At 35.5% G+C, this 12245-nt stretch overlaps 1 protein-coding gene across 3 annotated transcripts in view; it reads left to right on the top strand.

Annotated features, from left to right (window-relative positions):
* The window catches only part of STXBP4 (syntaxin binding protein 4), a 166212-nt gene that overhangs the window by 44011 nt on the left and 109956 nt on the right, over window positions 1–12245 (top strand). For all 3 annotated transcript variants that reach the window (XM_030295827.1, XM_030295828.1, XM_030295826.1), the window contains 2 exons: window positions 2762–2858; window positions 5187–5278. In XM_030295827.1, coding sequence (XP_030151687.1) covers window positions 2762–2858; window positions 5187–5278 — 189 coding nt within the window. The remainder of the gene's footprint in view (window positions 1–2761; window positions 2859–5186; window positions 5279–12245) is intronic.

Here is a 12245-nt window from a genome sequence, read left to right as displayed (position 1 = left end):
ATATTTCTTAAAACCATGTATGACAACTTAAAACATATTGCTAAGTAATTTATGAGTTAAAAACATTGCTGATAAACATGTAAAAGAAGTTTAATCTCATAATGAAGGGAATTTAACAAACAACATACTATTTCATATTCAACATATTAACAAAATTTAAAGTGTGAAAACAGCAAGTGCTCTTAAAATATAGAAAAATAAAAGGGCTTATATACTAGTGATGTGTGTAAATTGTTACAACCAGTGTGAGAGTAATTTTACAGTATCTAGTAAAGTTGACTATAGATAGATAGATAGATAGATAGATAGATACAATATATAGATACAATACATATGTGACTCAGCATTTCCTCTTCTAGGGATATACTGCAGAGAAATTTTCACACATCCACACAAGAAGATATATATAATGTTTTGTAATAAAAAATAAGTAGGAGTAATGATAAAAGCCCATCAATCAGAGAGTATATAATTTATATTCATACAGTGGGATACCATTTAAAGTTAAGTGAACTAGTTTCACAGATAACAATATTGAACAATTATGAAATCATAGCATTAAAGTAAAAATAAAAATAATTTGTAAGTGTATCCATTTGTATTATACTATTGATGTAAAATTTTAAGTGCACAAGAATACATAACATTAGGGAATACATGTAGTAATCGTATCAAATCATGGAAAGGAAGGATACACCAACCTTAGGATAGTGGTTCCTGCTGAGGAACAATGGAGAAAGCTTTCAACCAAGTCTATAGTGTTTATTTCTTAATATATATATATAAATATCAAGCAAATATCAATGAGTATTTGAGTACATGGATATTCTTTGTATTACTCTCTTTGTGGTGTGTGTGTGTGTGTGTGTGTGTGTGTGTAGCATTTTTATAATTGAAGGAAAAGAACATCAAAAGTTAAGAACCAGGGGTGCCTGGGTGGCTCAGTCGGTTGAGTGTCCAACTTTGGCTCAGGTCGTGATCTCACGGTTCCTGGGTTCGAGCGTCATGTTGGGCTCTGTGCTGACAGCTCAGAGCCTGGAGCCTGCTTCGAATTTTGTGTCTCCCCCTCTCTCTGCTCTTCCCCCACTTGCACTCTGTCTCTCAAAAATGAATAAACATAAAAAATTTTTAAGAAATGTTAAGAACCAGTATTCCATGTTGTGTAAGGCAAATATTTATGACTGTGTAGACAGAGGAGGCAGATGATACTTAGCTAAACTCTAAAATAACTTTTTAATGTATTTTTCCTAATATTCTTCCTTCCTCCTGTCTCCTTCTCTCACTGTGCCCAACCACTTATACATTAACCAGTTTGTTTTTGCCACAGTGTATCCTATACACACTTCTATTAAATTTCATATTGCACTAATTACATTTATTCACATGTTATTCTCACCCTAGAAACCATCACTCTTTTAGAGTAGCAGCTGTGTCTTCTTTGTGTGCCCCTTTGCGTAGTGTAGTGACTGACAATTATAGTAAGCATTGAATAGATATTTGGTAAATGAACTGATGAATGACTGAGCAGATTTTGAAGGAGGGAGAAATTTATAAGGAATAATTACCAATATTAAACTTTGCCTACTTTTTTGTTTTAATATGATTGACACAAAATATATTCTTGCCCAAATCCAATAAGGGCATCTAATCAGCCTCTATATTAGTTAAGATTAGGTTTTGCTATATATAACTGGAGAACCTGAAATAACAGTGGTTTCCACTAGAAATTTATTTCTTTCACACCAAAAAGAAGCTTTAAAGAAGGTGGTCCAGGGCTGGGATGGAAGTTCTATAGGTCAGAGACCCATGTTCCAACTATCTTTCTGCTCCACCAAAGTGGCTTATGAACCAAGATGACTACTTGAGTTCCAGCATGCTCCCACCCTCCTTGCCTTCTTTCCTTCCTTTCATCTTTTTTCTCTTTTAATTAAGCCCAAAGAGGGGAGAGAAAGAGCCAAGAATAGCCTACACCTACTTTTGAAAGCCTTCCTAGAAGTATTCCACAATACTTCACCTTGTATGTCCTTCGCCAGTGCATAGTCCCATGGCTTCATCAAGCCCTCAAGTGGGCTGGGAAATATCTTTTAGCAGGATGGAAGTGTTGCTAGCTAAAACTTGTGGTTATGTTACTAAAGAAGAAGAAGAGAATGAGTATTGGAATACAACAAGCAGTCTCTGAATACTTAATCTGCTATGGGTACTGAGTTGAGGTAGAGAAAAGAAAAGGAAAAAAAGAAAAAAAATGGCAGAGAGAGGTAGGTTCCAGAGAAAGCTTTCTACTTTACTATTTATGTGAGCCTATCGATAAATAACCCAAAATTAGAATATTTATCAACTTTAGTTTTGGTCTCAAGTATGTTAAAAAATATATATCCATTTTTATAGTGCCACTTTTAGAAATTAATGTTTAATCTGATTTAGTAGAATTTCCTTGCTATTTTTGTTCTGTACCATACCACATATTTTAAACTAAGAAATTGAGTTTTGGTTCTAGGGCTATGCTTATAAATTTGGCATCAGCCAAAGTGCTAGTCTTGCAGAAAAAAAGCCCCACAAAACAACTGAGGTGGTGGTGGAATCAGGCTAATATTTTATAGAAAATTAATTCATAAATAGTCAACAGACCCTCTCTGGGCATGTAATTCTTGTCACTGTTTCTGATACTGATTTTTTTCACTGGGTTGTAAAATAAAGTTGTAATGAAAAGTTTTATCCTTTAGAGATTTGAAAAATTGCTTCACTTGAGTCCTTTTCCTTCCAGGCTCTAGATTATCTTGGTATTCAGCCCACAAAGGAACAACACCAAGCCCTGAGACAGCAAGTGCAAGTAGACCCAAAGGGGACAGTGTCTTTTGGAGGTAATATTAGGTTTATCATGTTGTGTCATCACAGAAACTTGGTGGGAGAGTTATAGTGACCTCTTTTTATTAGGAATGCATCTTTGTAAGGAAAGAGAGAAAAATAAGACCATATCTATTTCAAGTTCTTTAATCACTATCCTAAAATGTCAGCTACAAATACTGGCCTGGCTGGGTCAGCAGAAAGGAGACTTTCCTAGAATCTTCCAGCTCTAAAATATCATCATCCTATCATACCTTTTTTATTTTTTACTTATTGTGTAAACATTGCTTTAGTAATAACAAAAGAAATAATGTGAATTATAGAAGTCCTAACTAACTCTACTACTATGAATTTCCATACTTTTTTCCAGCTAATAAGATAGAATAAATATTTTTATGGTACTGTATAATTATTCTTATAAAATTAGCATGATATTGACATACTTAGTTGATGTACTATAATATTAAGCCTTTCCACTTCTGGGATTTTAATAGTCTCTCAGTAGCTGGTATTATAGGTAATTCTATATTTAACATCATAGTTTTTTTCCTGCTTAGATAAATTCCCACGAGTGGTTTATACTTCTGATAGGTATTGATAAGTTGTTTTCAAGAGATATTTTACATATGAATTTGTTGAATTAACAGTTTTTTGTATCCTTGACAGCATTCAGTATTTAATTTTTTTCTTATACAGTAGATGAAATATTGTATCATTTTTAAAGCATCTGTATTACTAAAAAAGAATTTGCTTTTTGGTTTCAAAGTGATAAAAAAAAATATGTTTCCTTTCCTCTCCTTTTGAAAATCACCCCCAAATAATGAAGAGAACAAAAAAGAAATTGCATGTATAACTAAAACCACAATATATAAGGACAGAACATGGATGAAGAAACTAAATGAATTAGTAAATAGAGGCAACAAAGCCCATGTGTCTGAAGAGATGGGGGAACCACAATGGAGAACAAGCTGATTTATCACTGAAAAGAATTAGGAATTAAAAGTATCAGGTATTTCTGAAGGGTAGGTATAGGCAGGGCCTTTCAAATAGGATTGTTAGAAATCTGTGCAAGGAGTATTTATGCTATTACCTGCCTCCTCTCAAGCAACCCAGGATTTAGCACTGCCTTATACCTGCTAAGGAAAAGAAGTATATCCTCTTGGGAAATTAAACCAGAGAGATTCTGAACCTATAGCTGCCAGCGGTCAGGGAATTTGGAGGAGTGTATGTTGAGTTATCACTCACAACACACACCCAGATTGCTTGGTGAATTTTGCAGCCATGTTTATAGGCAAGACCCCAAGGTGTCAGTTGGCCACCTGATTGCTCTGTAGTGAAACCAGCCAGTTGACAAGGCAAGTTATGCACACAGGATTTCCAATGCGTGTTTTGGTGGTGATTCTTCTTAAATATGCACTCATAGCCAAGGGTCACCAGACACTTGCAGAAATTCTCTGACAAAATATAAGAGCCCCAAACTGTCTGACAAAGAGAAAAACAGGAACCCTGAAAAATGAGGAATAATGCAAGAGTGGGAGAGAACTTCAGACAAACCATAATGAACATCTCTGAAAAGGTAAACAAAGATAAGGCATCCGTGATATAAAGAGTAAGATATTATAGACTAGGAACAATCAGAGAATACGAAAAGGATCCTTGGAAATTAAAAATATAATAGCTAAAATTCAAAAATCTGAGGATGGATGGGTCACACTCATGTCTGAAGAAGCTTACAGTTTGCTAGCCAGCATCAGGCTTGGAGTTAGACCTTCATTTGAGTCTTGCTCTGCTACTTATTTGCCAAGCAGCCTTGGGAAGTTTGGCAGTTAACTTCTCTTAGCCGCAGTGTGTAGAACAAAGAGGATAAGAGGACCTACCCATCCTCAATGGGAGGATGAAATAGCAAAGCACTGTGCCTAGCACAAGAAGGCTGTTCCGTAAACATTAGCTGCTGCTATTATTATTTTTGTTAAACCTCCGGTTCCAGCTAAAAAAGCTACAAGTCACAATATTGTCGTATATTTCAGAGAAAGTTCTTGCTCGTAGTAAGAGTTGGAGAAAATAGATGTACCTACGATATGTATGTGCTTTATTGTTACTTAACTGATTTATTTACCTCAGCAAATTTAACTCAAGTAAGTTAAAACTGGTTTATCTCTTACTTACTTTTTATTTGAGCTTATATTTGTCACTTCAGTTAATACCACTTTAAGGTAATTCATTGAAGTAAATTAAATTTGAAACGTTAGTTTTAATGCATAGCTTCAACTTCATTTAAAAAAAGGTAAAGATGTATTTAGATGAGGTTAAATGTTGTGTTCCTACTAAAATGTGTTCCATTTCAGATTTTGTCCAGGTTGCCAGAAACTTGTTTTCCTTGCAGTTGGATGAAGTAAATGTTGGTGAATGCGAAATTTCCAACATACTAGATTCACAGGTAGAGTGTGCCCTATAGAATTGTCTTGATTGTACTTGGATCATAAGTCTTGAATGTTGTATGTCTTATATGTAGCCTTTATCATTTTTCACTTTAAAAAAATTACGAAACTAGTATATGCTTCTTCATAAACAGATAAAACATAGATTAATGTAACATCACAAGGAAAAATTTCATGTCGATCTCTCCCATCCCTCCTCTCTTCATTATTTCCTTATGGTACTCCCTAAATTTGCCACAGGAAAAGTACTCATAAGTGTATATCCTCTGAAATTTTACAGTCTGAACCATCTTCAGGTGTCAGCGTCCAGATCAAGAAACACAACATTAAGGAAATACATTACTAGGACGCTGATGCTCTCCCCCCCCCCCCCCCCAGGTTCCTTTCCTGTTACTTCTTTTCTTCCCCACGCACCTCCAGTCAGGGTAACTCTTTTGCCTGTTTTTGTGCTTTTGATAAAGTGGAATTGTGAAGGCTATTAACTTCACAAGCCATTTGTTCTACTGAATTTTGACATTTATATTATCAAATTTTTCAGTCCTTTTTATTACGGAGTTTTTGTATTACTGTGTTTTTCAGGAAGATCTTTCCAATTTATACATTTAATTCACTCAAAATCTATTCTTGTCTATGCATGAGTTAGGGCCCCAAATGGATAACCACTTGCCCATTTTCCACCGTCATTTATTTGATAACCGTCCAATTTTGCTAATTTTTAAAAAAAATTTTTTTGATGTTTATTTATTTTTGAGAGATAGAGAGACAGAGTGTGAGCAGGGGAAGGGCAGAGAGAGAGGGAGACACAGAATCCGAAGCAGGCTCCAGACTCTGAGCTGTCAGATGTCAGCTGTCGATGTGGGGCTTGAACTCACGAACCACAAGATCATGACCTGAGCCGAAATCAGAGTGAGATGGTTAACCGACTGAGCCACCTAGCCGCCCTTGCCACTAATTTGAAATACAAACTTTATCCTTATACTGAATCTCTATCTAGATACACAGATCTGTGTCTAGACCCACCACTCTGTTCCATTGATCGATTTCTTTCAGCCAATACATTATTATTTTAATTATTCTAGCTGTATATTTCTAGATATTTCTAGGTTCATTGTTATCTGGTAGGCTAAGTCCTTAATACATACTTTTTTAACTTCTTGGTTTTGATCTTCTAGATGATCTTTGGAATCATTTTTGCCGTGGTAGTGAAAATTGAATTGGGACTTTTTAAAATTGGAATTGCATTGGATTTAGAGAGTGGTTTGGGAGAGCTGAATGTAGTTTACCTCTCCATTCATTTAGGTCTTTGTTGATATTTTGGAAAGAGAAAATTATGTCTTGCTTCATATGTGTCTTGAATATTCCTTATTACATCTGAAGAGGTATGCTCTAGCTTTTGTTGCTATTAGAAATGGCATTTTTTTAACCATTATATTTTCTAATTGGTAATAAAGATAGTAGTTATTTTTTTAAAGATTTTCTTTTTAAAGTACCTCTACACCCAACTTGGAGCTTGAACTCACAACCCCAAGATCATGAGTCACATGCTTCAATGACTGAGACAGCAAATGCCCCAAGGTATTAATTTTGGAATGGTTATTTTGTGTGATGCCACTTTATTGAACTCTCTTATTCTAGTTGTTTTTCATTTGTCTTGGGTTTTCTAAGTAGGGCATTTTAAATTAATTACATTTTTGTTTCTTCCACAAAATTTTACTTTTTTCCGATTCTTGTTGGAACTGGAGCTGCAAAAGTGAGCTAGAAATAAATTTTCATGATATTTGAGCCATTCTACATTTTTAATTCTTAGAAAGAAGCTAGCACTATTTTATTTAATAAATAAGAGTTATAATATTTTTATATCTGCTTATTTATAAATTATTTTAAATTTATAAATTAGGGAGAGAGGAGAGAGCCTGAGGGGGGAGAGAGAGACAGTCTTAAGTGGGCTTCATGCTCAGCACAGAGCCCAACACGGGGCTTGATCCCACAAACCTGGGATCATGACCTGCGCTGATATCAAGAGTTGAAAACTCAACCGACTAAGCCACACAGGCGCCCCTTTTGAAAATTTTTTTTTTTTATTTATAGCTGTTTAAATAATAGAAGCTGTATCTGTTCCTTTAAGGTTTGAAAATGTTTCATATGCCAGATGAACCTGGGTCATTGTTGGTAGAGAAAGCATTTCCTATTTTTTAATGTCTTCTAAGGTTATTTTATTCAAGTTTTTGTCCTTTTCTTGAATAATTCTGTTAATGGACATCTTCCTAGAAAATTTTTCCTTTCATCAGGATACTAAAATTTGTTAAAAAAATAACTCAGAATTTTATTTTTAATATATTTTAACAGTACTGCTCTTTATCTCATAGATGTACTATACAATTTTTACAAAATCTTCACACCCTCCAGTTTCTATAGATCATATTTTAATTATCTTTCAGTGTATAATATTCCCATTGTGGTTGCTTATTTTGAACTATATTAGACAGTTTCTAATTCTATAGTTCCCTTTCAGTTGCTGATTTCTAGTGTACTTCACTGACTTTAGAAACACTTTCTCTGTGTTATTAATTCTTTGGTCATATATACAGCAGAAATTAGAAATAAATTCTCTATGGTATTAATCTTTTGGATATATATCGAGCATATAGTCAATTTTATGAAATATTTCTTTTGAGGGGCACCTGGGTGACTCATTGGTTAAGCATCTGACTCTTGATTTCAGCTCAGGTCATGATCTCATGGTTTGTGGGATTGAGCCCCATGTAGGGCTCTGTGCTGACAGCACAGAACCTGCTTGGGATTCTCTCCCTCTCTCTCTGCCTCTCTCTCTCTCTCTCTCAAAATAAAATTTTGAAAATTAAAAAATTTTTTTCTTAAAAATATTTTCTTATTCTTATTGTCAGAAATTTATAGAGGTGCCTGGGGGCTCAGTTGGTTAAGTGTCTGACATCAGCTCAGGTCATCATCTTGCGGTTTGTGAGTTCGAGCCCCATGTTGGGCTGTGTGCTGACAGCTCGGAGCCTGGAGCCTGCTTCGGATTCTGTGTCTCCCTCTCTCTCTGCCCCTCCCCAGCTCACACTCTGTCTCTTTCTCTCTCAAAAATAAACATTAAAAAATTAAAAAAAAAAAGAAATTTATCATCTTTCCTTTTTCTCTGCTTTTATTTTTATTCTATATTACCCTAGAATAGTACCTTGATATATTATAATTTCAAGAATACAGTATGCCTAGGGGCACCTGGGGGGCTCAGTGGGTTGAGCATCCTACTTCAGCTCAGGTCACCATCTCACAGTCCGTGAGTTTGAGCCCCCCACCAGACTCTGTGCTGACAGCTCAGAGCCCGGAGCCTGCTTTGGATTCTGTGTCCTCTCTCTGCCCCTCCCCCATTCACGCCTCTGTCTCTTTCTCTCAAAAGTAAATAAACATTAGGGGCGCCTGGGTGGCGCAGTCGGTTAAGCGTCCGACTTCAGCCAGGTCACGATCTTGCGGTCCGTGAGTTCGAGCCCCGCGTCGGGCTCTGGGCTGATGGCTCAGAGCCTGGAGCCTGTTTCCGATTCTGTGTCTCCCTCTCTCTCTGCCCCTCCCCCGTTCATGCTCTGTCTCTCTCTGTCCCAAAAATAAATAAACGTTGAAAAAAAAATTAAAAAAAAAAAAAAAGTAAATAAACATTAAAAAAATTAAAAAATAAAAGAATACAGTATGCTTAAATATCTGTCAGTGATCATCTGATCATTTTATTGCAAAAATTTTAGATAATTAAAATGTATGTTTTAATTCAATATCTTCATAAGCTGTGACATTAAAATTTTCCTCTGAATTGAGTAATAATTATACTTATTGGTACATAATTAATCAAAAAATATAAATATATCAATTTTGATCAATTATTTTTATAAAGGTACTGTTTAAAATACAAATTCTTACTTCAGTGGATGGATTATTTGTAGTCCAGCTGTGTCATGCATGGGCATTTTTGGATTCTTCAGTGCTGGTGTACTTTGCTTCTTAAGTATTGATACCTGATAACATAACCTCCCACTTTGTTTTTCTTATTAAATGTTGATTTGGCTAATCTTTTTTCTTATCATTTCCAAATAAGTTCTAGCAAAAATCTTACTGTCTCAAATTTCTAGTTTATTTTGGGAAGAATCAACCTCTTTATAAATTTCAGTCTTCCTAGCTATGAGCATGTTTTGACTTCTTATTTATATCTTCTTGAATGGCAAATAATAATTGGATACATTTTTTCCAATACAAGCTTTATTAATATTTTGTTAGATTTATTTCTAGTTACCTTTCACTTTTTGCCATTATAATAAATGATGTTTTGTTTTTGTTTTTAAGACTTCATTTCTTTAGAGCAGTTTTAGATTCACTGCGAAATTGAAGGGGTAGGTTCAGAGATTTCCCACATGCCTTCTGCCTCAATTCATGCATAGCCTCTAGCATTATCACCATCCCCACCAGAGTGGTACATTCGTTATAATTGGTGAACCTACATAGACACATCATAATCTCCTAAAGTTTATAGTTTACATTATGGTTCACTCTAGGACCTGTATAGTCTGTGTGAGTTTGGACAAATGTATAATGGCATGTATCCATCATTATGGTATCATACAGAGTGTTTTTACTGCTCTGATTTTTACCAATGTGTTCTGCCTATTCATCTCTCCACAGCCCCTCCCCTCACCCTTTGCAATCACTGATCCTCTTACTGTCTTCATAGTTTTGCTCTTTCTATAATGTCATATAGTTGGAATCATACAGTATGCAGCCTTTTAAGATTGGCTTCTTTCACTTAGTAATATACATCTATGGTTCCTTCATATATTTTCATGTCTTTTTAGTGCTGATTAACATTCCATTATCTGAATGTACTATAGCTTATTTACCCATTTTGAAGCTTATTTACCTTTTGAAGGATACGTTGGTTGCTTCCAAGTTTTGGCAATTGTGAATAAAGCTACTGTAAACATCCATTTGCAGGTTTTTGTGTGAACATAAGTTTTCAGCTCCTTTGGGTAATTACCAAGGAGTACAATTGCTGGATCATATGTTAAGAAGATGTTTGGTTTTAAAAAAAAATTTTTTTTTCAACGTTTATTTATTTTGAGACAGAGAGAGACAGAGCATGAACAGGGGAGAGGCAGAGAGAGAGGGAGACACAGAATCAGAAACAGGCTCCAGGCTCCGAGCCATCAGCCCAGAGCCCGACGCGGGGCTCGAACTCACGGACCGCGAGATCGTGACCTGGCTGAAGTCGGACGCTTAACCGACTGCGCCACCCAGGCGCCCCAGATGTTTGGTTTTATAAGAAACCATCAAATCGTCTTCCAAAGTGGCTATACCACTTTGCAGTCACAACAGCAATAACACCGAGTTATAACACTGAATAACAGAGTTCCTAACACTGAGAATGAGAGTTCCCATGATCTAGTTGTTTGGAAACTTTCAGGAAATTACCCAGTCTGCTGGAGTTGAGGCACTGATTTATCAGAACTGATTCGGTAGCATTTAAAGTAGGAAAGCTGAGGCTGTAAGAGCACTGTTTTTTTTTTTTCGATCGTTTCAGGTGTTATGTATTTTCCTACCTACTATTGACAACCAAGCATTGTTTTCTTTCTGCCAAACAGTTCTCAAAGCTACTGTCCCCACTATTGGTGAGGAAAGGCAAAGGTGGTCGGGTAGCTTACAACAGAAGAGAAGCGGGGAATTCACAGTACTTTCGGTGAGCGTGCAAAGCTTGCTTAGCAGCTGCACAGAAATACTGGCTCTCCACATTAGTAATTTACTTCCTTTCTAGCCAATATGATTTTAGGGCAGATAAGAGTGTATTCAGTGTGTGATACTTTGATGACAAAAGCAAGGTGCTGATGGTAATTGTGCAAGATCTTCTGCATGCTAGTAATTTCCTGTTTGCAACTTCAGATCAAAATGTTGTGCAATTGTCATTATATCAATTTATAAGATCTCCTTTGCTGTGTTGTGCTTGTCAGCATGTAGCAGATATCCCCATAAAATGTTGGCTTTTTTTTTTCACTTGAATCCATAATAAGAATACCTTTTACTTCACCACACTCACATATATAACTGAAATAAAAGTCTCAAAGCATTACTTACTTTTTCTACATTATTGCATTCTTATTTAATGTTCAGTTCTATTTCATTAATATTTGAACTTAAAACTCACTAATGGGTCACATACCATGGTTTTAAAAATACTATAAAAATCACTGCTTGCCAAGTAGCTCATCAGAAACAAATAAAAGTATCTTATTATTTTGTAGTATTATTCCCAAAATTTTTGTTTCATTAAAAAAAACAAACACTGTAGTGCTGCACCTGAAGTATCAATTGATCTGTGGTTGAGGATAGTGACAGTCTGTGAAGGTGGGGAAATTCCACTATGGTTACCCCCTCAACCATTTTGTCACAAACAACAGAGTCAGATTTTATAATCCGTCTGTTAGAGATGGTTGGGTTTTTTTTAACTTGTGTTTCCTTTTTTTTTTTTTTTTCCTTCTGGTTTGTCTTTTCCTTAATTTATCTTTTCAGAAATATTTTTGCTGCAACATTATGAACACCCTGTAAAGAACAAAAACCTCAAGTGTACAACCTGATGAATTTCTGTTACTATCTTGTGTGTAATCACCACTCAAAGGCTCCAATGAACCAACTTTGTCTCAGTTGACCATCACTCCCACCTTTACAACAGAACCACTATTCTGACTTATAACAGCATAGATTGCTGTTGCCTGTTGATGAACTTCATCATAAATAGAATCACACAATATGTACTCTTTTGTAACGAGCTTCTTTTGCTCATTGTTTCATCTGCATCTGATAAGATTTCTTGAGATGCTATGCTTCAAGAAGGAAGAATTGTTAAGTCAGTGTAAGTCAGTCCTACTTTCATTTAGTTGACAAAAAACTTAACAATTTTGGAAATATATGGCCTTTAGA

The sequence above is a fragment of the Lynx canadensis genome, chromosome E1 (assembly GCF_007474595.2).
Source record: "Lynx canadensis isolate LIC74 chromosome E1, mLynCan4.pri.v2, whole genome shotgun sequence".
NCBI lineage: Eukaryota > Metazoa > Chordata > Mammalia > Carnivora > Felidae > Lynx > Lynx canadensis.
This window is presented reverse-complemented; position numbering and strand designations above follow the sequence as displayed.